Source organism: Lagenorhynchus albirostris, chromosome 11 (assembly GCF_949774975.1).
Source record: "Lagenorhynchus albirostris chromosome 11, mLagAlb1.1, whole genome shotgun sequence".
Taxonomy (NCBI): domain Eukaryota; kingdom Metazoa; phylum Chordata; class Mammalia; order Artiodactyla; family Delphinidae; genus Lagenorhynchus; species Lagenorhynchus albirostris.
This window is the reverse complement of record NC_083105.1, coordinates 57,667,194-57,694,619: the sequence shown is the minus strand read 5'-3', so window position 1 is coordinate 57,694,619 and position 27,426 is coordinate 57,667,194. Positions and strand designations below refer to the sequence as shown.

The 27,426-nt window shown below is 40.5% G+C and overlaps 1 protein-coding gene across 5 annotated transcripts in view; it reads left to right on the top strand.

Moving 5' to 3' along the window:
- The first annotated feature begins 3,980 nt into the window (after window positions 1-3,980).
- Window positions 3,981-27,426, top strand: part of OS9 (OS9 endoplasmic reticulum lectin) — a 29,686-nt gene continuing 6,240 nt past the window's right edge. For all 5 annotated transcript variants that reach the window (XM_060165741.1, XM_060165743.1, XM_060165740.1 and 2 more), the window contains exons 1-5: window positions 3,981-4,166; window positions 4,594-4,770; window positions 5,918-5,981; window positions 6,112-6,188; window positions 6,373-6,471. In XM_060165741.1, coding sequence (XP_060021724.1) covers window positions 4,005-4,166; window positions 4,594-4,770; window positions 5,918-5,981; window positions 6,112-6,188; window positions 6,373-6,471 — 579 coding nt within the window. In that variant the 5' untranslated portion in view covers window positions 3,981-4,004. The remainder of the gene's footprint in view (window positions 4,167-4,593; window positions 4,771-5,917; window positions 5,982-6,111; window positions 6,189-6,372; window positions 6,472-27,426) is intronic.

Genomic DNA, 27,426 nt, shown 5'->3' with positions numbered 1-27,426 from the left:
TGCTGTTGTTTCTTCTGGTTCTCATTCACAGTGTCTTATGTCCTTTTGGGTTTAGTGATTTTTCATTATGAGTTACTAACTTCCCTTGGAAAATGATTTGTAGGAGTTCTTTGGTGCCTGGGATGAAGGGGATATTTTTCCAGAGTGGATTTGCATTTGCTTCTGCCAAGTGCCTGGGCCATTATTTTCTCCTCCTCGGAACCACTTAAATCTAAATTTACAGCTTGAATTTTTTTAAAGCCATTTAAATGTTGTGAAATTGGTCTGTAAATTTCTTTAAGGGCCTACTTGTGATTACAAATTCTCCTTTGTTTGGCACTGAGGCAACCTTCCTTGCAGTTCCCTGGAGCTGGGGACCTGGGGACAGGTTCACTACCAGGAGGATTTTCTCTCAGTCTCCACCTCTAGTGCACCTTTTGTCCCATCCTCTAGAAAACAAAAACACATCAACAAAGCTCAAATCTGTACACCGTTGGTGGGAATGTAAATTGGTGCAGTCACTGTGGAAAACAGTATGGATGTTTCTCAAAGAACTAAAAATAGAACTACGATAGAGCAATCCCACTCCTGGGTATAGATCTGAAAAAAAACAAAAACACTAATTCAAAAAGATATGTGCACCTCAACGTTCATAGCAGCATTATTTACAATTGCCAAGATATGGAAGCAACCTAAGCATCTATCAACAGATGAATGGATAAAGAAGACATGGTATATGTATACAATGGAATCCTACTCAGCCATAAAAAAGAATGAATATTTGCCATTTGCAGCAACATGGATGGACTTGGAGGGTATCATGCTGAGTGAAATAAGTCAGACAGAGAAAGACAAATACTGTATGACATCACTTACATCCGGGATCCAAAAAATACAACAAGCTAGCAGACTCACAGATGTAGAGAAAAAACTAGTGATTACCAGTGGGGAGAGGGAAGGGGGAGAGGCAATATAGGGGTAGGAGATTAAGAAATACAAACTATTATGTATGAAATAAGCTACAAGGATATATTGTAAAGCATAGGGAATATAGTCAATATTTTATAATAACTGTAAATGGAGTATAACCTTTAAAAATTGTGAATCACTATATTGTACACTTGTAACTTACATAATATTGTACATCAACTATACTTCAATTTTAAAAAGAGTTCAAAAAATACATTAAAAAAACAAAGGTTGGGGACTTCCCTGGTGGTCCAGTGGTTAAGAATCTGCCCTCCAATGCAGGGGATGCAGGTTCAATCCCTGGTCAGAGAACTAAGATCCCGTATGCTGCAGGGCAACTAACCCCATGCGCCACAACTACTGAGCCCACACGGCACAACTAGAGAGCCTGCGTGCTGCAACTACTAAGCCCACGCGTTCTGGAGCCCGTGCACCACAACTAGAGAGAAGCCTGCACACCGCAACTAGAGAAACCCGTGCACCACAATGAGGAACCCGTGCACGGAGACGAAAGATCCCGCATGCCACAACGAAGATCCCGCATGCTGCAGCTAAGACCCAACACAGCCAAATAAATAAATAAAAATTTTTAAAAATTAAAATAAAAAAAAAACAAAGGTCAACTCTACAACTTTGGCAAATGCCTTCCAAGCAAATGTGACTACAGGGTTTTGACTGTCAAAACCCTCTAGGTTTTCTGACTTCATTTAGATTTTGGCCTGTTAATTCTCCACTGTCCTGTTGGCTTTACCATGCTTTCAGAAGGAAGATAATTATATTTTACTCAGCATTTTAAGTTGTTTTTAGTGTGAGGATAACCAACCACGTTGAAGAAAAAAGAAGTCTGTTTAGCTTTTCCAACACAACTTTTTATTTTCATTGGAATTAATGTCTTTTTTCCCCCTTAACTTTCTTTTTTTTTTTTTAACATCTTTACCCCTTAACTTTCTACATAATGATACTTATCATTAACATATTCCCAGGCTCTCCTCTGGTTAAACAAATCTGTTCTCAATAAGTTCAAATGTATTCGTATTCAATCAGTTTTATTTCTTAAAGAAATCACTCCCAAATCCTTCTGAACTGCTCTAATCTTATGAATTGATATCTAGTCCTGCCCTACAACTTGGAATCTCCTTTCAGCATCGCCTTGGGGATTCCTTTTGTTTCTCTTTTGTGCAGGATACCTTGTTTCTTGGATTTCATACCTTTTCTGTCTTTTGACTAACATTTGTCCTGGTGTCATAAATCCTCTCCTATCTTTCTGAAGAACAATGCATGGAATATCCATATTTTGAGACCTTGCATGTCTGAAATTGTCTTTATTCTGGACTCATAATCAGATCATAGTTTGGCTGTGTGTAGAATTCTAGGTTGGAAATAATTTCCTTCAAAAATTTGAAACCATTCTTTCTTGTCTTCTATCTTACAATGTTTTGATAAGCCTAACTGCTCTGATTCTTGATCCTTGTATGCAACTTGTCCTTTCTCTCTAGAAGCTCTTAGAATTGTTTGTCTGTGTCCAGTGTTTTGAAATTCTATAATGATGGATGTGGTGTGGGCCTGATTTGTTTTGCTATCAGTGTGCCCTTTCAATTTAGAGACTCAATTCTCCATTTCAGGATAATACTTTAAAATAATTTCTGTGATGATTTCTTCCATTCTGAGTCTCTGTTCTTTTTGTGGAACTGTCATTATTCAGATGTTCAACTTGCTGGACTGATCCTTTGCTTTTTATTAATTTTCTCCTAAAGTAGAGCAAATTTGATTTTCAACTTTATCCTCCAGTCTTTCTACTGAATTTTTATTTCTGCTATCATGGTTTTGATTTCCAAGAGCTCTTTTTTTCTTACCTGAATAGTAGTTACTTTTAAAAATAGATTCCTTGTTGTTATCTTACACACACAATATATTATCTCTCCGAGGATCTTGATGGATTTTTTGTTTAATTTTCAGTTGCTTTTTCTCCCTTGCAATTTGTTTCCTCTAAGTTGCTCTTTTTCTTCTTGCTTGTTTTGGTGTCTTCCTTGTACATTAAATACTTTCCTTAAATGTTTTATGATCCTTGGCTGTCAGCTTATATTTTAGAATGAGAATATTAAAAAGCTGATTGGAAAGATTGTGTGAGGGCTGGGGCACATAGGCCAAGGGCTTAATTGTAGGATTCCTTCACCTATTTCTTTAAGAGAAGCCTGATGAGAATATCTTTGGGATTTCTCTTTGGGACTGGACAGACTCTCCAGATGAGTTTTTCCAAAGATACAGTCATTTCATGTTTATGTTTGTTTAGGAATCAATTTCACAGGTTTGCTAAATCAGTTACCATTCCTCCATTTGCTTTCTACCTTCTAAAATGTTGCTGCTGTTGTCTCCTTTCCCTGTCCCTTTGTTCCTACATGGCCTGGAGGATAATACGTGCATTCGCCGCCTGCCCCTCTCCCCCCAGCTCCCAGTTTTCAACTGGAAGTCCCCATTATTTCTTTAGGATGATTTTATTAGACGACAACTGCAGGATCGCGCTGAAAGGTTTTGACAGAAATTACCAGACTGCCCTTAAGTTGTATGTATATGTGAAAAGAGGAATACTATTATATAATAATTGTTTTGCCACAAGTATTAAGCAGCTTTCAGGAGTATTGCGTGCACGCACCCATACGCCTCAATCCTCCGCCTGGCGGCGGCCGGACACAATACAAGAAAAGGCTTAAAAAGCAATTAGAGATGCGCACAACAGCTGGGCGAGGACCGAGAAAAACTGCTTAACTCGGCCTAGCGGGTAGACGGTGCCTCTCTGGAACTGATAGAGGGTGGGAGGGGGTCCGATATCGTTGGTGATTGGTTGGCCTCTCTGACCAATCGTGAGCAGCGAGTGGTTTTGCTAATCGTCGTGATCCACCTCCTCGTGGGCTTTGGAGCCACATTAGCAAATGGGACTAGGGCACATAAGAGGGACAGAACATTTAGCCAATAACACCTTGTGGCGTTGATGGGCGGGGTGAGGCCGCCGCCAGGTTTAGGGCGGAAGGAGTTGTTCTGGATTAGAAGGGGAACGAAAGATGGCGGCGGAAACGCTGCTGTCCAGTCTGTTGGGGCTGCTACTTCTGGGGCTCCTGTTTCCCGCAAGTCTGACCGGCGGTGTCGGGAGCCTGAACCTGGAGGAGCTGAGTGAGATGCGTTATGGAATCGAGATACTGCCGTTGCCTGTCATGGGAGGGCAGGTGAGGAGGCGTAGAGGGGACGAGGGTCCGGGGCAGAAGGGGAAGGGGGAGAAGGTAGAGGAAGAAGGGCAGCTGTGGAGTCTGTGGCGGGAGCCTATGGAGAATCGGGAAGAGTTAAGCAGGGGTTTTATGAGGACTCCGGAGGGTCGTAATCAGAGACCCATTCCCTTGGGGCCAGGGCCTGGGAGGGGTGGGGCTTCCCACTGTCCACTTCAGGTCCCAGTTCCTGATTGAAACACTCAGACTCCTCCCCCGTGGAGAAGTAGGAGTGCCCTCGCCCCTCACTCGCTAAACACAGCTGGAGGACTTGTGGTTCTCTCTTGTCTTGACTGGGCTCTTCCCCAGGATATGAAGAGGGATCTCGTTGTTCTCCCTGATCCCAACCTCTGTTTGCCTCCCTGCCCCCCGACCCCCACTTCTTTCCCAGAGCCAAGCTTCGGACGTGGTGATTGTCTCCTCTAAGTACAAGCAGCGCTATGAATGTCGCCTGCCAGCTGGAGCTATTCACTTCCAGCGTGAAAGGGAGGAGGAGGCACCTGCTTACCAAGGGCCTGGGATCCCTGAGTTGTTGAGCCCAATGAAAGATGCGCCCTGCCTGCTGAAGGTGAAAGGGACTGGGATGGAGGGAACTAGGGCTTGGAAACTATCTATTTGGGAACCATTGTGCCTGTGAATGAGGAGTGATGGGGAGGATCTGTTGGAGTTAAGAAGGCCATTGAAGGAGTAGGCATATTGTACAGATAGGAAAGAAGCAAAGAATCCTGTAACCACAGATGACACTTTGCTGAATGTAGAGGAGAGTTAGAAGAGCTCAGAATAAGGGTTAAGCTAAGACTGAGGTGCTAAAGAGGGTCAATGTGGGGCAGTAGGGGCACTCCCCTAGAGAAGCCTTCCTGGTAAAGTCACCCCCTCCCCTGTCACTCTCTGCCCAGTATCCTATTTTATTTTCATCATGGCACTTTTCATGATCTGAAATCATCTTTTTAACTGAATCGTCCGTTTATTCATTTTTGGTCTGAGTCCTAGCACTAGAACGTAAGTCTATGAAGTCAAAGAATTTATCTTGTTCACAGCTGTATCCCCCGTGGCTAAAACAGTATAAGAGAGTTCAATTAATACTTTAATATTCTATGTTTCCCTGGTCTGAATGCTACAAGGATATCATGGTTTCGTATCTTTATGGACGACAAAGAAGGATTTTTTTTCTTTTTTTGGCTGTGTTGGGTCTTAGTTGCCGCACGTGGGATCTTCGTTGAGGCACACGAGATCTTTCATTGCAGCGCACGGGCTTCTTTCTCTAGTTGTGGCATGCGGGTTTTTCTTTTCCCTAGTTGTGGCATGCAGGCTCCAGGGCACATGGGCTCTCTAGTTTGAGGCACGTGGGCTTAGTTGCACCACGCTATGTGGGATCTTAGTTCCCTAACCAGGGATCGAACCCACATCCCCTGCATTGCAAGGCAGATTCTTTACTACTGGACCACCAGGGAGGTCCCCAAAGAAGGACTTTTTATAAAAAGAGAAGAGTGGAAAGCCTACAGGTGCAAACCACTTAGGCTGTAGAGGTCTCTCTCCAAGTCACAGAAGGCAAACAGGCCCTCCCTCCTCACCGAGAACCTGGAGGATTGAGTGTGGAAGCAGAGGGAGATGAAAAGTAAATGAGAGATTATGTGTCTTGGAGCCAGGAGAGATTCTGGTTCCAAGAAGAGACATCTGTACTCCATCCCCCGATTGTTCATTTTTTTTACTGTCAGACCAAGGACTGGTGGACATATGAATTCTGCTATGGACGCCACATCCAGCAGTACCACATGGAAGGTGACTCCCGCCTACATTTTTCCTAAGCCCTCAGCAACCTGTCATGGAAGGTGACCTGCCTCCCCAGTTCCCTTCCCTCCTAGTCCTCTGAGGACAGGGTAACCACGCTTCACTGTGCTTTCTCTTGCAGATTCAGAGATCAAAGGTGAAGTCCTCTATCTCGGCTACTACCAATCGGCCTTCGACTGGAATGATGAAACAGCCAAGGTGGCAGGAGTGTGGGATTGGGAGAGAAAGGGGTCTGGGCTGCAGACTGAGAGCCCTGACGAGAAGGGGAGGGTCAGGATTAGCTGACGTGTTTCTTGGGGTTTGGTGGCTATTAGGATAAAGTGCTCTTCTTCCCCCTTGCTGTCTTCTCACACCCCTCCCTCCTGCCTGATGTCCTCCCCAGGCCTCCAAGCAGCATCGCCTGAAACGCTACCACAGCCAGACCTATGGCAACGGGTCCAAATGCGACCTCAACGGGAGGCCCCGGGAGGCTGAGGTTCGGGTGAGTCTTGGGTGAGGGAAGTTGACACTCCCCCAGTGACAACTCAGATTCTAAGGGAAGAGGGCAGGGTTGCGTGGTATAGTCAAGAGTTTCTCTCCCAGACCCTAAACTCTAAGTTTAAAGACTCATATTTCTAGCTTCGCGTCACTGCCTGGATTTTCAGAGGCAGTTCAAGTCAACATTTCCCAAATCCTCCCCTCTGAACCCCCAACCACACTTTTATCTGTGTTTCTCCTTTTTGTCACCTAAGCTGGACATCTGAGTGTCATTATTGACTCTTACTTCTTCAATTTGTCCTCCTTTCATCATTTAACGACTCTGCAATGAGGTCGTGCTGGTGTAGGTATTGGGCTCTGCTCTGGGGGTACAGTGGTGAGCAGACACGCAGCCCCTGCCCTCATGGACTACAGTCAGGAGAGGAAGACAGAGATTAAAGAATCACAGAAATGAGCCTGTGATTACAAACTGAGAAGTGATATGGAGGAAAGGAATCAGGGTCAACAACAAAGTCCACTCTCTACTTCTAGACTTCTCTCACAACTCGCCTCTTCTTTCCCATGCTTGGTACCTTCATCTCACTTGCATCACTGCCAACAGCCTCTTAACAAGTGTTCCCCATCCAGTAGTCCTTAACTGAGTTCAGGCAGACAGCTGTATGGTAGGCAGAGTTTCTGAGGTGATTCTAATGTGTATTCACAAACATAAACACCTGTAGAGAACCACGTGACACAAGAATTATCTTCATGTAATACAGATTTGCACATGCAGCTGTGTGCTGGTAAATGCGGAGCACCGGGATCGCCAGGGTAGGGTGGGGTGGTGGAGGGGGAAGCCCAGATGTAATGTTTGCCAGTATCCAGGGTATAAATATCCCCATCATGGCAAAATTCGTACTATCACTGTGATGTCAGTCATCTTGCAACATTCCTGAAAACTTACCAGTTGGCTCTGGCGAACTGGCCTGAGCTGGCTTCAGCACACCACTATGAGCAAGTGTCCCTTCTCCCCCGAGTTCTGGAAAGCCTTCAATAATTATGCCTCACACAAAGGATAAGATCCAAATACTTCAGCACAGGCTGGGGTGGCAGCAGCGGAGGTGGTGGGAAGCAGCCAGATTCTGGATATATTTTGAAGGTAGAGCCAAGATTTGTTGATGGATTGGATGTGAGGTGGAGTCAAGTATGACTCCAGGGATTTTAGCTTGAGCAACTGGGAGAATGGAATTGTCATTCACTCAAGTGGGAGGAAACGGGTTTGGAGGAAGAAACTAGGCTGGTGTTGGACATATGAAGGTCAAGATGCCTATTAGATATCCCAGTGGTGATGGTCAGTTGGTAGTTGAGTCTGTAACTCTGGAGTTCCGGTACAGGGTCTGGGTTGGAGATATAACATCTTACTGCGTTTCTGTCCCACTGCCCTTCTTCCTGTCCTTTGAACCAGTGAGTCTCATTGGTCCCTCTGCCTAGCGCCATCTTCCCAGAGATCTTTGAATGGCTGGCTCCATCCTGTCAGGTTATATACACCTATGACACCTCCACAGGGAGACCTAACATAGGCACACAGACACACACACCCTTCCGCCTTGATCCTGGTAAACAACTACGGTGTTTTATATTCTTCAATGCATGTATCATTTCCTGAAATTAGTTTATTTTTTGAGTTTAATCTGTCTCTCTATCCCCAGTAGAATAAGCTCCAGGAAGTCAGGGACAATGTCTGTCTCATTTTATGCTGTATCCTCAGTGCCTTCAACAGCGCCTGGCACCAAGTAGGTGCCCAGAGATTCTTTACGGAATGAATGGAAGAAATCATGAGCCATTTCAAAGGCCACTTTATTTTATGTGACCTTTCTTGGCTAGCCCAGAAAGTTCATTGTGTTCCCTCAGCGCTTCATACACATGCAACCACGTCCACATATATCCCCGTCTTAGCCTGTTTGGGCTGCTGTAACAAAATACCACAGGCTGGGTAACTTATAAACAACAGAAATTTATTTCTCACAGTTCTGGAAGCTGGAAGTCTGAGATCAGGGTGCCAGCATGGTTGGGTGAGGGCCCCCTTCCGGGTCACAGACTTCTTGTGTCCTCACAAAGGAGCTCTGTGGGGTCTCTTTATAAGAGCATTAATCCCATTCATGAGGGTTCCATCGTCATGACCTAAGCATCTCCCAAAGGCCCCACGTCCTAATACTGTCACAGTGGGCATTAGGAATTCAATATACGAATTTTAGGGAGACACAGACATTCAGACTACAGCAGCCCACAGCATCCACACACATATATGACCTATTATAGCGCTTGATCGTATTGTTTGTTTCTTTACTTGTCTGTACCTCCAGTAGGCCGAGAACTGAAGGCAATTTTCCTCACATCTGCTGAACCATATGCCCTGTGCTAAGCACTGGAGATGAAATGGTGACTGAGAGACCCAGTGCTGCTCTCAGGAGACAGACATTAAATAAAGAGCCACAGGAAGCAGGGTAAACTCTCTGATGGGTGAGGCACTTTTCACAGGGGAGCACACGATAAAGGAACTAATCGAGTCCAGGTCAAGGGGAGGCCTCTGGAGGAGGTGGCCTTTGAACCAGCAGTTGAAGGATGAAGAGTTAGTCCAGCAGCTATAGACCAGTGGGAAGGAGAGGGCATTCCAGGCGGAAGGTACAGTGAGTGCAAAAGGCCTGGAGGCAGGAGGGATCGATAGCCGTTCCCAGTGACTGGAGGGAATTGTGGGAGATGAGGCTGGGCAGTCTTTAGGGGCAAGGCACAGGTCATGAAGCTCTGTAGCCGTGTTGAGGGGTTTGGACAATCGGAGAAATGAGGGGGCGCCAGTGAAGTATTTTGAGCAGAGTGGTACCATATTCGGTGTTGGTTTTGAAGGCTCGCTCTGGCTGGAGCATAGCAAATGGGTGGGAGACCAGTGAGAAGGTGGTTGCAGTAATCCAGGTGAGAAAACAAGGTGGTCCAGGGGTGAAGACATGTGAATTATTGGAGAGATTTAAGGGGCAAAATCAATATAGTAAGATTCCCAGGTTTCTGGCTTGAGCAACTGGATGGATGGTGATTTGTTTTTGAGATGGGTACAGTGGGAAGAGGAGTAGGTTTGGTGAAGGAAAATGATGATTTTGATGTTGAATACGATGATTTTAGTGGCTGTAGGCATCCAAGTAGAGATATCTGAGGAGGCTGTGGATCTGTGGGTCTGGAGCTGACGAGAGAGATCTAAATAGAACCCAGAGTGCTGGAGCCATCAACATACTGTTAATGATTGAAGCCATGGTATGGATGAAATCCCCCCACTGCCCCCCGCCCAAGAAACAGGATATAGTGAGAAGTGGGACAGAACTGTGAGGAAGCCAGCATTGAAGCCTGGGCAGAAGGGAGCTTTGCCAAGAAGAAGCGACCAGAAGGGAGACTGTGGTGACATGGAACCCAGGAAGGACATGTCTCAAGGAGGGACTGGTCCATGTTGTTGGCTGCATCTGAACCTTCAAGGAAGTGGAGAATTAAAAACTGCTTGTGGGTGATCATAGGAATTATTATTTTAATAAAAGCAAAACAGGAACATGGAAATAAAAATTCAGACTGTAGGGATGGGAACCAGATGAAAATTGGTAAGTCCTCTGCTCCCAGTCTCCCCTGACCAGTCCTTGGGTTGGACTCAATGCCAGAGGTCATTGGCAATCTCCACCAGAGCAGTTTTAGTGGGCTGGTGAAGCTGAGGTGTTGAGGAACGTGGTGAGGAAGTGGGAATCTTTGAAGAAGTCTGGCTGTGAAGGGAAGGGAAAAGGCGAGCACTAGTTAGCAGGGCTGTGGGCTTGGGAAAGTGGGACTTTGTGCTTGTTGTTTCATGTGTTAAGATAGGAGCGTGTTTAAATGCTGGGTGGACCTAGTAGAAAGGAGGCAAGGCTGAGGTTCAGGAGAAAGAATGAGAAGAGAATGTGGGCAGGGCTGCGATCCTGAGGAGGCGGCTCTGTGCTTGTAACTAGAACAGAAAGATGGCATATTTGCTGGGGAGTCTGGAGGTTTTAGTGGCAGAAAGTTGAGGGCGTTCCTCTGTGGCTGCTTTTATATCCTGATGGGCCACCCAAGTTCGTAGCCCGAGTGACTGAGTGAATCCCCCACTCCGGGACAGGCCTGGTGAAGTTCCATCTTCCCAGTGCCTCCTTGGCGGGAGCAGTGTGCACAGCGTTTGGTAAAAGTGCAGTTTCCGGGGAGTTTTGGAGCAATCGGTTAGCCATCTGGAATTAAATAAATTTGGATCCCTATCTCAATTCGTACATTAAGATTTCAGAGAGATCTAAGATTTTTCCATTAAAATGTTTAATTATGAAACATTTCAAACATACAGAAAATAATGTCAAAGAGACCCATAAATCCACTGCCAAGTTAAACAGATGTTAACATTTTGCCATATTTGCTTCAGATCTGTTTTTTTTAATAGAAGGAATAAAATGCTAATGATATAGTAAAAGCCACTCTCTCATTTCTTCCCTCTCTTTCCTCTCCAGAAACAACCACAACCATCTCTATGCTTGCTTTGTACTTTTATTAATGCTACACATATCACAGGCAATATATGTATTTTGTATTTTGAAATTATACATTGGTATAGTTTTGCTTTTTCACTAATCCATGTTTTTACCATTCTGTGGAGTGACATGGAGATCCAGTTCGATGACTTTTTTAAAAAATAAATTTATTTATTTTTGGCTGCGTTGGGTCTTCATTGCTGCACGGGGGCTTTCTCTAGTTGCAGCGAGCGGGGACTACTCTTCGTTGCGGTGCGTGGGCTTCTCATTGCGGTGGCTTCTCTTGTTGCGGAGCACCGGCTCTAGGCGTGCAGGCTTCAGTAGTTGTGGCACGCGGGGTCGGTAGTTGTGGCTCACGGGCTCTAGAGCGCAGGCTCAGCAGTTGTGGTGCACGGGCTTAGTTGCTCCGCGGCATGTGGGATCTTCCCGGACCAGGGCTTGAACCGTGTCCCCTGCATTGGCAGGCGGATTCTTAACCACTGCGCCACCAGGGAAGTCCTAAAATGGGTTTTTCTATATCTGTAAAATATGCTGTTGAGATTTTGATAGGATTGCATTGAATATGTATATCACTTAGTGTAGTATTGCCGTCTTAGCAATATTATGTTTTCCAGTCCATGAACATGGAATGTCTTTCCATTTATTTGTATCTTCTATAATTTCTTTTGATAATGTTTTGTGGTTTTCAGTGTACGAGTCTTTCACCTCCTTGGATAAATGTACCCTAAGTATTTTTTTTTGATGCTATTGTGAATGAAATTTTTTTTTAAATTTCCTTTTTGAATTGTTCATTGCAAGTGTATAGAGATACAACTGATATTTGCATGTTGATTTTATTCCTGCGTCTTTGCTGAATTCATTTATTAGCTCTAACAATTGTCTTGTTTGGGTTCCTTTGGATTTTCTTTTCTTTTTTTTTTTTTCAGGAGAAGGAAGGATTTATTACTTACAGCAAGTACGAAGGACAGGGGGGATCTTTCCCAAAGCAGTGTCTCCCCGAACAGCAAAATTGGGGAATTTTTTAGCTAAGGGTACATGCATACTCATGAAGAGGCTTGAGTAGAGGAGATCAGCATAGAATTGGGGCAGAAGTGGACAGAGTCCAAGCTTTAGTGTATTGAAGTCAGGAAGGTCAGTATCATTATTCTGGCCTCTATCTGGGTGGGGGCCTTAGTTCCTACAGAACTCAAAGACTGTATCAGATTGCTATGTATATCCCTTGAGGAGGAGCTAAAAGTGCACCCCAGATGGGACTCAAACCCGCAGTCTTCCAAGTGAAACCACACAGCTCGTCTCAGGACTTAATGAAGCTCAGGTTCTTTATGTTTCAGAGCAGAAGGAATTCAGCAAGAGGGAAAGTGATAGGTAAGAAGTAGATTTATTAATATCCTTTGCAAAGAGGTTGCAGGAAAATGAGGCACAAGAGATGGTCATGTCCCAGGTCTCAGGTGAGTTCCTGGGATGGGCCATCAAGTGAGGGTCCTTGATTTTGTGCAGGAAAGAATTCAAAAAGCAAGCCATAGTAAAGTGAAAGGAGAGATACACATTCCATAGGCAGAATGTGGTCCATCTCAGAAGGCAAGCATGGCCTCCTTTGGATTTTCTATGTGTAATGTCATGTCACCTCTGAAACAGATAAATTTACTTCTTCCTTTCCAATTTGGGTGCCCTTTATTTCTTTTTCTTGCTTAATTGCTCTGGTTAGAACTTCTAGTACTGTGTTAAATAGAAGTGACATAAAGTAGGCATCCTTATCTTGTTCCTAATATTAGGGGAAAGGCTCTCATTCATTCATCATTGAGTGTGACATTAGTGGTGGGGTTTTCATGTATGGCCTTTATCATGTTGAGACATTCTCTTCCTAGTTTATCAAGTGATTTTATCATGAAAGAATGTTGAATTTTGTTAAATGCTTTTTCTACGTGAATTGAGATGATCATGTGGCTTCTTTCTGCATTCTATTATATTAATGTGATATATTATGTTATATAGATTGATTTTTTTATATGTTGAACCATCTTTGCATTCCTGGAATAAATCCCACATAAATCATGATGTATAATGCTTTCAGTGTGCTGCTGAATTTGTTTTCCTCGTATTTTGTTGAGAAATTTTGCATCTGTATTCACAAGGGATATTGGCCTATAATTTTCTTTTCTTGTAATACGTTTGTCGGGCTTTGGTATCAGGGTAATGCTAGCCTCATAGAATGAGTTAGGTAGGCATTTTTTAATATATTCCATATTTAATTCCTTAGTTACTTACATTTTCTCTATAGCTTATCTTTTTCTTTTGTTTAGAATGTCTTAAATGTACCTTTAACTAACAAAATTTTTTTTCAGAACAAACTTTTTATTGAAGTAGAGTTGATTTACAATGTTGTATTAGTTTCAGGTATACAGCAAAGTGATTCAGTTATATATATATTTTCAGATTCTTTTCCATTATAGGTTATTACAAGATATTGAATATAGTTCCCTATGCCATACAGTAGGTCCTTATTGTTTATTTTATATATAGTAGTGTGTATCTGCTAATCCCAAACTTCGAATTGATCCCTCCCCCACCCCCTTTCCCCTTTGGTAACCATAAGTTTATTTTCTATGTCTATGAGTCTGTTTCTGTTTTGTAAATAAGTTCATTTGTATCATATTTTAGATTCCACATATAAGTGATATATGATATTTGTCTTTCTCTTTCTGAATTACTTCACTTAGTATGATAATCTCTAGGTGCATACATGTTGCTGCAAATGGCATTATTTCGTTGTTTTTATGGCTGAATAGTATTCCATTGTGTATATATACCACATCTCTTTATCCATTCATCTGTCAATGGACATTTAGGTTGCTTCCATTGTAAATAGTGCTGCTATGAACATTAGGGTGCATGTTTCTTTTTGAATTATAGTTTTATCCGGATATATGCCCAGGAGTGGGATTGCTGGATCATATGTAACTCTATTTTTAGTTTTTTTGTTTTTGTTTTTTTTGCGGTACGCGGGCCTCTCACTGTTGTGGCCTCTCCCGTGGCGGAGCACAGGCTCCGGACGCGCAGGCTCAGTGGCCATGGCTCACGGGCCTAGCTGCTCTGCGGCATGTGGGATCTTCCCGGACCGGGGCACGAACCCGCGTCCCCTGCATCGACAGGCGGACTCTCAACCACTGCGCCACCAGGGGAACCCTATTTTTAGTTTTTTAAGGAACCTCCATACTGTTTTCCATAGTGGTGCACCAATTTACATTCCCACCAACAGTATAGGAGGGTTCCCTTTTCACCACACCCTCTGCGGCATTTATTATTTGTAGACTCTTTAATGATGGCTATTCTGACTGGTGTGAGGTGATACCTCATTGTAGTTTTGATTTGCATTTCTCTGATAATTAGCAATGTTGAGCATCTTTTCATGTGCCTGTTGGCCATCTGTATGTCTTCTCTGGAGAAATGTCTATTTAGATCTTCTGCCCACTTTTTTTTTTTTTTTTTGCCCACTTTTTGATTAGGTTGTTTGTTTTTTTTTGATATTGAGCTGTATGAGCTGTTGTATATTTTGGAAATTAAGCCCTTGTTGGTCACATTGTTCGCAAATATTTTCTCCCATTCCATAGGTTGTCTTTTCGTTTTGTTTATGGCTTTCTTTGCTGTGCAAAAGCTTTTAAGTTTAATTAGATCCCATTTGTTTATTTTTGCTTTTATTTCCACTTCTCTAGGAGACGGAGCCAAAAAAAATTTCTGTATTTTATGTCAAAGAGTGTTCTGCCTATGTTTTCGTCTAGGAGTTTTATAGTATCTGGGGTTTTTTGGGTTTTTTTTTCTGTTGTTTTTTTTGGCTGTGTTGGGTCTTTGTTGCTGTGGGCCGGCTTTTCTCTAGTTGCGGCAAGCAGGCTTCTCATTGCAGTGGCTTCTCTTGTTGCGGAGCACAGGCTCTAGGCGTGCAGGCTTCGGTAGTTGTGGCATGTGGGCTCAGTAGTTGTGGCATGTGGGCTCAGTAGTTGTGGCTCGTGGGCTCTAGAGTGCAGGATCAGTAGTTGTGGCGCATGGGCTTAGTTGCTCTGAGGCATGTGGGATCTTCCCAGACCAGGGATCAAACCCATGTCCCCTGCATTGACAGGTGGATTCTTAACCACTGTGCCACCAGGGAAGTCCCAGTATCTGGTTTTATATTTAGGTCTTTTAATGGGATTGTTTTCTTAATTTCTCTGATATTTCATTGTTAGTGTATAGAAATGCAGCAGCTTTCTGTATATTAGTTTTGAATCCTTAACTCCAATATGATTAAAATTTTCAGTCTTTTTCTTTATAGTTTGTACTTTGGATCTTTTATTAAATACTTTTCTATTCACCTATATTTTTGAAGTTTTAGAAGATTTCTTATTATATTTCGGACTTCAATTCAATCAAAAATTTAATGTATAGTGTAAGCTTGGGACCTAAATATACCTAATTTCCATCAGGATAACCAGTTGTCCCAGCATCATTTATTGAGTAATCTGCATTTCCTCTCTGATTTGTAGCACCACCTCAGTCATTTATCAGGTTCCAATATATGTGTGTACTTTCTTATTGGCTTCTCTTTTGTTTTAAAAGTCTGTCTATTACTAAGTTTTGTTATCTGATAATGTGCATTTTCCTTTGTTCTTCAAAACCATCTGGGCTATTATTGGATAAGTTCTGTGAAAAACTGTTTTGGGAGTTTTAACTGGAAGTATGTTGAATTTTAGATTAATTTGGAGAGAATTGATATTTTATGATATTGAGTCTTCATATACTATGAACATGATGTTTACTTGTTTTTATTGTCTTGTACTTTAGTAAGATTTAAATGTTCTCTGTGAAGCTCTCGTACATCTTATGTGAGGTTAGTACTAGAGACCTTGTAGCTTTTGTTTATTTGTGTCTTGTGTGTATATGTACATGTTTCAAGCATACAGGCACCTTATAGTTTTTGATGCAATTGTAAATGGCATCTTTTAAAAAGTACATCTTATGATTGATTGTTGCTGGTGTATGGTCACATTAATTGATTTTATGTATTGATCTTGTATTTAGCAACTTTGCTGAACTCTCTCATTTCTAATAGTTTGCAGATTCCCATGGATTTCCTATGTAAATAATCATGTCATCTGCAAATAGGGACAATTTTGGTTTCTTCCTTTCTAATTCATATACATTTCATTTTCCTTATACTTAAAGTGCAATAGAAATGGTGATGATGGCCATCTTTGACTTGTTCCTGACTTTAAAGGGAATGCTCCTGAAGTTACACTAGTTTTTAAAAGTATTTTATTTATTTATTTAGCCGTGCCAGGTCTTTTTGTGGCACGCAGGATCTTTGTTGTGGAGTGCAGGATCTTCGTTGTGGCGTGCAGAATCTTTAGTTGCGGTGTGTGGGATCTTTTTTTTTTTTTTTTTTTTTTGGCTGTGTTGGGTCTTCACTGCAGTGCGTGGCTTTCTCATTGCGTTGATTTCTCTTGTTGCAGAGCAGGGGCTCTAGGCACGCGGGCTTCAGTAGTTGCGGTGCGAGGACTCAGTAGTTGTGGCTCATGGGCTCTAGAATGCAGGCTCAGTAGTTGTGGCACATGGGCTTAGTTGCTCCACGGGTTGTGGGATCTTCCCGGACCAGGGATTGAACCCGTGTACCCTGTATTGGCAGGCAGATTCTCAACCACTGTGCCACTAGGGAAGTCCCCATGTGGAATCTTTAGTTGCGGCATTCAGGATCTTTTTTCATTTGCAGCATGCAGGATCTAGTTCCCTGACCAGGGATCAAACTTGGGCCCCCTGCACTGGGAGTGCAGGGTCTTTATTTATTTATTATTTTTTAAAAAAATATTTATTTTATTTACTTATTTTTGGCTGCGTTGGGTCTTCATTGCTGCGCACAGGCTTCCTCTAGTTGTGGTGAGTAGGGGCTACTCGTCCTTGCGGTGAGCGGGTTTCTCATTGTGGTGGCTTCTCTTGTTGTGGAGCATGGGCTCTAGGCCCACGGGCTCAGTAGTTGTGACTTGCAGGCTCTAGAGCGCAGGCTCAGTAGTTGTGGCGCACAGGCTTAGTTGCTCCGCGGCATGTGGGCTCTTCCTGGACCAGGGCTCGAACCCGTGTCCCCTGCATTGGCAGGTGGATTCTTAACCACCATGCTACCAGGGAAGCCTGCGCAGGGTATTTAACCAAGGTTTTTGTTTTGTTTTGTTTTGTTTTTTGTTTTTTTTTTTTGTTTTGTTTTGTTTTTAATAAATTTATTTATTTACTTTTGTCTGCGTTGGGTCTTCATTGCTGCATGCGGGCTTTCTCTAGCTGTGGCGAGCGGGGGCTACTCTTTTGTTGCGTGTGCAGGCTTCTCTTGTTGTGGAGCACAGGCTCTAGGCGCGCGGGCTCAGTAGTTGTGGCTCGCGGGCTCTAGAACACAGGCTCAGTAATTGTGGCGCACCGGCTCTAGAGCGCAGGCTCAGTAGTTATGGCGCATGGGCTTAGTTGCTCCGCGGCATGTACGATCTTCCCGGACCAGGGCTCAGACCCGTGTCCCCTGCATTGGCAGGCGGATTCTTAAACACTGCGCCACCAGGGAAGCCCGGGAGTGCAGGGTCTTAACCACTGGACCACCAGGGAAGTCCCTGAAGTTACACTATTAACATATTTTCCTGTAGGCTTTTTGTAGACTCTCTTTTATCAGGTGAATGAAGATCCATTCTGTTCCTAATTTGCTGAATATTTTCATGATGCAAAGCTGTGGAATTTTAACACATGTTTTTCTGTATCTATTAAGAGGGTCCTATGGTTTTTCATCTCTGTTTTTTTATATGGTAAATTAAAGTAATACATTTTCTAAGGTTTTTTACCCTTGCATTTCTGGGATAATCCATCGTCATGAACTATTCTTAACACACTGCTATGTTCAGTCTCCTAATACGTGATTTTTAGAGCTATTTTCATGTGTGAATTGGTCTATAATTTTCTTTTTTTGTATTGTGCTTACCTTCTTTTGGTATCAGGTAATATTAGCTTCATAAGTGCCTTGAGAATCTTCCCTCTTTCTTTGTTCTCTGAAATAGTTTGCTAAGATAGGAATTCATCTGTTCTTTAAAGGTTTGGGAGAACTCTGTAAAACTGCCTCATCCCCACAATTCACCACAGTATTGGTATATTGTGGCCATGGTTTTTACTACTGTTTTAATTTACTTAATGATAATAAAATTTTTTAGGTTTACTATGTCATGAAGCATTAATAAATTATAATTTCTTAAGCCATTATTTCATTCCTAAATTTTCAAATGTATTAGCATAAAATTAGTGTTTTATTTTTATCTAAAATCTGTTTTTGTAGATATACCCCCTTTTTAATTCCTAATATTGACTTTGCCTTTTCTCTTTTTGTTGATCTGTCTTGCCAGAGATTTGTCTGTTAGTCCAAGAGCTACCTTTTGACTTTGTTTATCCTCTCTATTGTCTGATTACTATTTCATTAACATCTTCATTATTTTATCTTTATTATTTCTTTCCTTCTTCTTCTTTTAAGTTTGTTCTGTTCTCTTTCTAACTTGGATTTTTTTTCACACTTAAAAAATTTTATATTTAATTTTTGAATAGGTATTAAATTTTCATAGCTCCAATGTAGAAATGCTTTACAAAGTATACAGAGAAAAGCCTCAACACACCTTTCCCCTCATCAGTCTCTTCCCATCCCCATAAAAAGGTAACCATTGTTAGCTTCTTTTTATACACTCAGAAATTTTTTTTGCTCTTATTAAAACATTTTTAAAAATTGAAGTATAGTAGTTGATTATATTATATAAATTACAGGTGTACAATATGGTGATTCACAATTTTTAAAGGTTATACTCCATTTATAGTTATTATAAAATATTGGCTGTATTCCCTGTGTTATACAGTATATCCTCGTAGTTTATTTTATACATTATAGTTTGTACCTCTTAATCCTCTATCCCTATATTGCCCCCCTCTTCATCTCCCCACTGGTAACCACTAGTTTGTTCTCTATATCTGTGATTTGACATTAAGTTATTTATTGCTTTTCCAATGTTAAACCAATTTTGCTTTCCCGAGATGAACCCAGTTCAGTCATATGTATTACCTTTGACTATCCTTTTATATCTTGTTGGGCTCAGTTTGTGATGTTTTAAAGGATCTTGTATAGTGTATCTCCTGAGAGATATTGACCTGTAGTTTTTCCTTCTAGTACTGTCCTTATCATGCTTTAGTGACAAGGTTATGCTAGCCTCAGAAAATAAATTGAAAAATGTTCACTTTTTCTATACTCTGAAGGGTGTGTAAGATTGCAATTTTTTATTCCTTAAATGTTTGCTAGAATCACCTGGAAAATCATCTCGGTCTAGGTTTTCTTTGTGGAAAGATGTATGGAAACCCTTTATGATTTGTGGAAATCATAAACTTATGATTCATTTGATTTAGTAATTTTAGGAATATTCAAAGTTTTCTATACCTAGTTGGGTCAGTCTTAGTAAGTTATATTTTTTAGGAATTTATCTAGTTTGTCTCATTTTTCAGATTTATTGGTATAAAGTTGTTCATGATATCCTTCTATTATCTTTCTAATTTCTGTAGCATCTGTAATTAGGTTCCTCTTTTCCTTGCTCATGGGTTACTTTTGCCTTGCTCTTTTGTTACTGGTCAGTTTCTCGAGAGGTTGGTCAGTTTTAGTAGACTTTTCAGAGAACTCATTTTGACTATGTTGACCTTCTGTATCGTATTTGTTTTCCATTGTATTTATTTCCACGCTAACCTTTATTTTCCTTCCTTCTACTTTTTTCAGCTTTAATTTGCTGTTTTCTTCTAACTTCTTGAAATGAATACTTAGTTCATTTCCAGCTTTTCCTCTTGTATAATACGTCTCTTATAAATTCTCTCCAAGTACTACTTTAGGTATGTATCACAGTTTTCTAAGCCTATTTTAAGTTTATCTAATTTTCAAATGGATACTACTTTCCCATGACTCAAAACCCAGAAACTATAAAGAGGTGTGCAGTGAAAAATTTCCCTCCAAACTTCCCTCCCACCTGCTCATTTCCCATCGCGCCCTCCCCCCACCCCCGCCCCCCAAGTAACCCTGCTTAGATTATTCTTTGTCCTTCCAGTCTTTCTTTGTGTGTTTAAAAGCAATTATGACTAGAGATTCTTATTTCCTGTTCCCTTTTTTTCACACAATACACAGTATATTAAACAGACATTCTGCACCTTGTTTTTGTATATCTTGACAATAATTCTTAGACATCTTTCAGTGGCAGTACATCTAGAACTTTATTCTTTGTTTTCACATTTGCATAATGTTCCATTGTGTGAATATTCTATCATTTTGTCACCATTACTGTACTGATTAAAATAGTTTCCCCCCTACTTTTTGTCATTACAAAAGATTATTCCATTATACATATGTATATGTGTAACTGTATCTTGAAAGTGTAATTGCTGGGTGCAGGTTATATATATTTAAAGATTGTCTTTTTAAAATTTTTGTTATGGAAAATTTAAAACGCAGAATCAGAGATAATTGTCCAGTGACCCACCTGTGTGTCGTCTGGCTTGAGCCAATATGGCCAGTCTCATTTCATCTATGCCCTTGCCCACCCCCCTGCACTACACCTCCACTCCCAGATTATTTGGAAACAAATTACAGACATCATATCATTTCATCCATAAATATTTCTGTATTATCCCTAAAAGACTAGAGCCCTTTTAAAAATATAACCACAATACCATATCACACTAAAAAATTAACCATAATTTCTTATCACCAAATATTCAATAATTTCGTTTCCCTGATTATCTTATATATCTCATAATTATATAGATTTTAATGGTGGTACCATTTAATTTGAGTCCTCAAATACAAGTCCTGGACCATGTAAGTTTCAATTTGTTGAGACTTGTATGGTCCAGTATATGTCAATTTCTGTGAATGATTCTTTGTGCTTGAAAAGAACGTGTCCTCTACTGTTAGGCACAGTGTTTTCTGTATGTCTTTCAGGTCATGATTGTTCAAATCTTTTGTATCCTTACTGCTTTGTCTTCTGCTATAATTATGGATTTGTGTGTTATTCCTTATTATTCTTTGAATTTATTCATCATTATTCTGTCAGTTGTTGCTTTTGTATCTTGGGGCTATGTATTAATTTGTTCAACAAATGTTTATTAAGTGTTTCTATGTGCCAGGCACTGTTCTAGTTGCTAGCGATATTTCAGGGAACACAACAGACAGAAATGCCTGCTCTAGTTGGGAGAGACAGACAATAAGGAAGATAAAGAATTACACACAATTTAAATTATCGTCCTCATAAATTGAACATTTTAACATTATGAATTGACCTTCTTTATCTAGTAATTTTTTTACTTAAAGTCTCTTGTGTGATAATAATATTAGCTGTAACAGCTTTCATTATGTTTGCTTATTTTTTTCATCCTTTTGCTTTTATCTTTTCTATATTCTTATGTTTTAAATGTGTCTCTAAATAGCATATACTTGTATTTTTAACCATTTATATGTGTGTGTGTGTATATTTGGACTTATGTCTAACGTTTTATTTTATGCTTTCTTCTGTTCCACTTTCTCTCTCCTTTCTTGCTTTTGGTTTGCTTTATTTTGTCTTAATTATGCCACTTTTTCTCTCATCTCAGTGGGAAGTTATGCTCTTTATTTTTTTAAATAACATCTTTATCGAGATATAATTCACATACCACACAATTCAGTGTGCAATTCAGTGGTTTTTCGTATATTCAGTTGTACAACCATCACCACAATCAATTTTAGAACACTGTCATCACCGTAAAAGAAATCCACTACCCTTTAGCAGTTACTTTGCATTCCACCTCTGCACCAAACCCCATCCTCCCTCTAGACAACCTCTAATCTTTCACTCTATAGATTTGCTTATTCTGGGCATTTCATTTCATATATATATTGCAATGTGTGACCCTTTGTGTCTGGCTTCTTTCATTTACCGTGTTTTCAAGGGTCATCTGTGCATAGCATGTACTAGTACTTCATTACATTTTATTGCCAAATAATATTCCACATTCTATTTATCCATTCATCAGTTGATGAACACTTGGGTTGTTTGCACTTTTTGGCTATTATGAACAATGCTGCTTTTAACATACGTGAACAAGTTTTTGCGTGGACATATGTTCTCATTTCTTTTGGTACGTACCAAGGAGTAGAATTGCTGGATCATATGGTAATTCTATGTTTAATCTTTCGAGAAACTGCCAGACTGTTTCCAAAGCAGTAGCATCATTTTATAATCCCACAAGTGGTGTATGAGGGTTTCAGTTTCTCCACATCCCCATCAACACTTGTTTTTCATCTCTTTGCCTATAACCTTCCTAGTAAGTATGAAACGGCATCTCATTGTGGTTCTGATTTGCATTTCCCTGATGGTTAAGGACGTGGAGCATCTTTTCATGGGCTTATTAGCAATTTGTCTATCTTCTTTGGAGAAATATCTATTCAGATCTTTTGCCCATTTAAAAATTGCAGTGTCATTTTATTATTGAGTTGTAAAATTTCTTTATATATTCTGGGTACAAGTCCCTTCTCAGATGTGTGATTTGCAAATATTTTCTCCCATTCTGTGGGTTTCCAGTTCACATTCTTGATGGTGTCCTTTGCAACACAAAGGCCTTTAATTTTGATGGATTCCAATTTATCTATTTTTTGTTTTTGTTGTTACTTGTGCTTTTGATGTTGTATCCAACGAACGATTGCCAGGAAGACTTACACCTATGTTTCCTTCTAAGAGTTTTATAGTTTTACATGTAGGTCTTTGATCCAGTTGGATTTAATTTTTTGTATATGGTAGGAAGTAGGAGTCCAACTTCATTCTTTTGCTTGTAGATATCCAGTTGACCTAGCATCATTTGTTGAAAAGATAATTCCCACTGAATCATCTGGGTAACATTGTTGAAAATCAAACGATGATAACAGTGAAAATTAATTTCTGGACTCTCAATTCTGTTTTCTTGGTCTAGATATTTATACTTATGTCAGTACCACAATGTCTTGATTATTGTAGCTTTGTAGCAAATTTTGAAATCCATAAGTACAATTCAAAATCCAATCCTGTTCTTTTTTTTCAAGATTGTTTTGGCTATGTGGAGTTCCTCGAATTTTCATATGAATTTTAGGAACAGTTTGTTAATTTCTGCAAAGAACGTGTCTGAAATTTTGATAGAGATTGCATTGAATCTGAAGATCAATTTGGGGAGTATTGTCATCTTAACAGTATTAAGTCTTGTAATCTGTGAACTTGGATGTCCTTCTGTTTGTCTTTAATTTCTTTCAGCAATGTTTTGTAGTTTTGGAAGTTTTTTTGTTTTGGTTTGGTTTTTTCCTGGGACATAGTGGGTTTTAAAGAATAGTTAGCTATTGGGGTTTTTTTGTTTTTTTGTTTTGGCTGTGTTGGGTCTTCGTTGTGGTGCACGGGCTTCTCATTGTGGTGGCTTCTCTTGTTGCAGAGCATGGGCTCTAGGCACGTGGGCTTCAGTAGTTGCAGCACACAGGCTCAGTAGTTGCAGCGCAGGGGCTCTAGGGCGTGCGGGCTTCAGTAGTTGTGGCACACAGGCTTAGTTGCTCTGGGGCATGTGGGAATCTTCCCCAACCAGGAATGGAACACATGTCCCCTGCATTGGCAGGCAGATTCTTAACCACTGCGCCACCAGGGAAGCCGTATTGTTTTTATATTATTATTTTTTTTAAATTGAAGTATAGTTGATTAAGGGAGTTCCCTGGCAGTCCAGTGGTTGACTCTGTGCTTCCAGTGCAGGGGGCACGGGTTTGATCCCTGGTCGGGGAACTAAGATCCTGCAAGCCACGTGGCAGAAAAAAAAAAGTGTGAAGTCTAGTTGATTTAGTGTTTTGTAGTTTTCAGGATAATAGTTCTACACTTATTTTGCTACATTTATTCCCAATTACTTAATTCTCTTTGATGCTATTGCAAATGTAATTATTAATTTTATTTTTGGACTGTTCATTGCAGGTGTATAGAAATACAGTTGATTCCTATATCCTGTAACCTACTGAACTCATTTATTGTAATGTTTTTTTTTTTTTCTAGTAGATTCCTTAGGATTTTCTATATGCAAGATCAGGTCATCTTGTAAATAAAGATAGTTTTAGTTTTTCTAATCTAGATGCCTTTTATTTCATTTTCTTGCCTAATTGCCCTAGTCAGAACCTCCAGTATGATGTTGAATAGAAGTGGCATGAGCAGACATCCTTCTCTTGTTCCTGATCTCAGGGGGAAACCATTCAGTTTTTTACCGTTAAGTATAGTGTTAGCTGTGGATTTTTCATAGATGCCTTTTTTTTTTTTTAATAAATGGCTACTTTTTTTTTTTTTGGCTGCATTGGGTCTTCATTGCTGTGCGCGGGCTTTCTCTAGTTGCAGCGAGCAGGGGCTACTCTTTGTTGAGGTGTGCGGGATTATTGCGGTAGCTTCTCCTGTTGCGGAGCATGGGCTCTAGGCGCACGGGCTTCAGTAGTTGCGGCACACGGGCTCAGTAGTTGCAGCACGTGGGTCCTAGAGCGCACAGGCTTCAGTAGTTGTGGCTCGAGAGCGCAGGCTCAGTAGTTGTGGCGCATGGGCTTAGCTGCTCCACGGCATGTGGGATCTTCCCGGACCAGGGATTAAACCCGTGTCCCCTGCATTGGCAGGTGGATTCTTAACCACTGTGCCACCAGGAAAGTCCTATAGATGCCTTTTATCTGATCGATGAAGTTCCCCTTTTCCTTGTTTGTTGAATGTTTTGATCATGAAGAGATATTGAATTTTGTCAAAGGCTTTTTCTGTATCCATTGAGATAATCATGTGGTTTTTGTCCTTTATTCTATTGATAGGATGTATTAATTAAATTAATTGATATAAAAAATGTTAACCCAACCCTGTACTCCTGGAATAAATCCCACTTGGCCATGGTGTGTAATCCTTTTTATATGTTGTGGAATTCATTTAACTAGTTGAGGATTTGGGGGTTTATAATCATGAGAGATTTTGGCCTGTGGTTTCCTTTTTTGTGATATCTTTATCTAGATTTGGTGTCAGGGTAATACTTGTCTCATAGAATGAGTTGGGAAGTATTCTCTCCTCTTCTATTTTTTGAAGAGTTTGAGACCGATTGGTATTTTTATTTTTTAAATGTTTGATAGAATTCATCAGTAGACCCACCTGACCCAAGCTTTTCTATGTAGCTAGTGTTTTAATTACTAACTTAATCTCTTTACTTGTTACTGGTCTATTCAGATTGTCTATTTCTTCTTGAGTCAGTTTTGGTAGTTTGTGTCTTTCTAGAAATTTGTCCATTTCATCTGAGTTATCTGATTTGTTGGCATATAGGTGATCATCGTATTCCTTTACAATCCTTTTTATATCTGTAAGGTTGGTAGTAATGTTCCTTCTTTCATTCTCAACTGTACTAATTTGAGTCTTCTCTTTTTTTCTTGGTCAATCTAGTTAAAGTTTTGTCACTTTTATTTATCTTTTCAAAAATCAACTTTTAGTTTATTTTCTCTATTGCTTTTCTGTTCTCTATTTCATTCATTTCTGTTCTAATCCGTATTATTTCCTTCCCCCTGCTTGCTTTGGGTTTAGTTTGCTTTTCTTTTTCAGGTTATGGGTCTGATATCTTTCTTCTTTTTTGTATTTTACAGGTAAAAATTTTCTTCTAAGCACTGCTTTAGCTGCATTCCATAAGTTTTGATATATTGTGTCTTCATTGTGTTTTCACTCAGTATTTTCTGATTTTCTTGTGATTTCTTCTTTGAGCCATTGGCTACTTAGGAGTATATTGTTTAATTTCCACATATTTATGAATTCCCCCAAATTCCTTTATATTATTGATTTCTAATATCATTCCATTGTGGTCAGAGAACATACTTTGCCCCTCCTTTCCTTTTTAAATTTATTTCACTGAAGTATACTGGATTTACAATGTTGTGTTAATTTCTGCTGTACAGCAAAGTGATTCAGTTATATATACATTCTTTTTCATAATTCTTTTCCATTGTGGTTTATCAAAAGATATTGAATATAGTTTCCTATACGGTAGGACCGTGTTGTTTATCCAGTCTATATATAATAGTTTGCATCTGCTAATCCCAAACTCCCAATCCTTCTCTCCTCCACCTCCCCTCCCCCTTGGCAATCACAAGTCTGTTCTTTATGTCTGTGAGTCTATTTCTGTTTCACAGATAAGTTCATTTGCATAATATTTTAGATTCATATGTGATATCATAATGTATTTGTCTTTCTCTTTCTGACTTACTTCACTTAATGTGGTCATCTCTAGGTCCATCCATGTTGCTGCAAATGGCATTATTTCATCCTTTTTTACAGCTGAGTAGTATTCCATTGTACATGTGTACCACATCATCTTTATCCATTCATCCATCCTATTCATCCATTGATGGACATTTGTTTCCATGTCTTGGCTATTGTAAACAGTGCTGCTGTTAACATAGGGGTGCATGTATCTTTTTGAATTATAGGAGAAGATACTTTGTATGATTTAAGTTCTTAGCTCCTTGAACATATTTATAATGACTACTTTAAAATGTTTCTCTATTATAAAGCAGAAACTAACACACCATTGTAAAGCTATTATACTCCAATAAAGATGTTAAAAAAAATGTTTCTCTGTGAAATCTAACATCTGTGCCCTCTCACAGGTATGTTCTGTTGCCTGCTTTTTTCCTGTGTATGCGTCACACTGAATTGTTTCTTTGCATATCTCGTAATTTTTTGTTGAAAACCAGACATTTTTGGTATTATATTGAAGCAAGTCTGAATACTGATTCTTGCCCTCCACCACAAGACTTGTTTTGGTTGTTTGCTTGTTTATTTCTTTAGTGACTTGTCTGGGCTATTTTAATGAAGTCTACTTCTCCTACAATATGAGGCCTCTGATGTCACTTCTCTGAGGGCACAGCCTTGGACATGCACACAGTCACACGAGAAGACAGTGGTTTCAGCAGGGCTCACTTTGTCTCTTTTGCTGATGTTACCCTGTCTGCCTCTGCTAGTCTCATACCCAGCTGTTCTTACCCACTAATTGCCAGCTGATTGCTCTGTAGTTTGTTACATGTGGGGCATAAGTTGGTCCATAGTCTGATCCAATTAAATTTGGGCCCCTTTACAGGGGTTGGTTTTTTGGTTTTTTTTTGCGGTACGTGGGCCTCTCACTGTCGTGGCCTCTCCCATTGCGGAGCACAGGCTCCGGACGCACAGGCTCAGCGGCCATGGCTCACGGGCCCAGCCGCTCCGCGGCATGTGGGATCTTCCCGGACCGGGGCACGAACCCGTGTCCCCTGCATCGGCAGGTGGACTCTCAACCACTGCACCACCAGGGAAGTCCCCAGGGGTTGTTTTTGATGCTATCAGCTTCTTTAGTGCTTACCATCA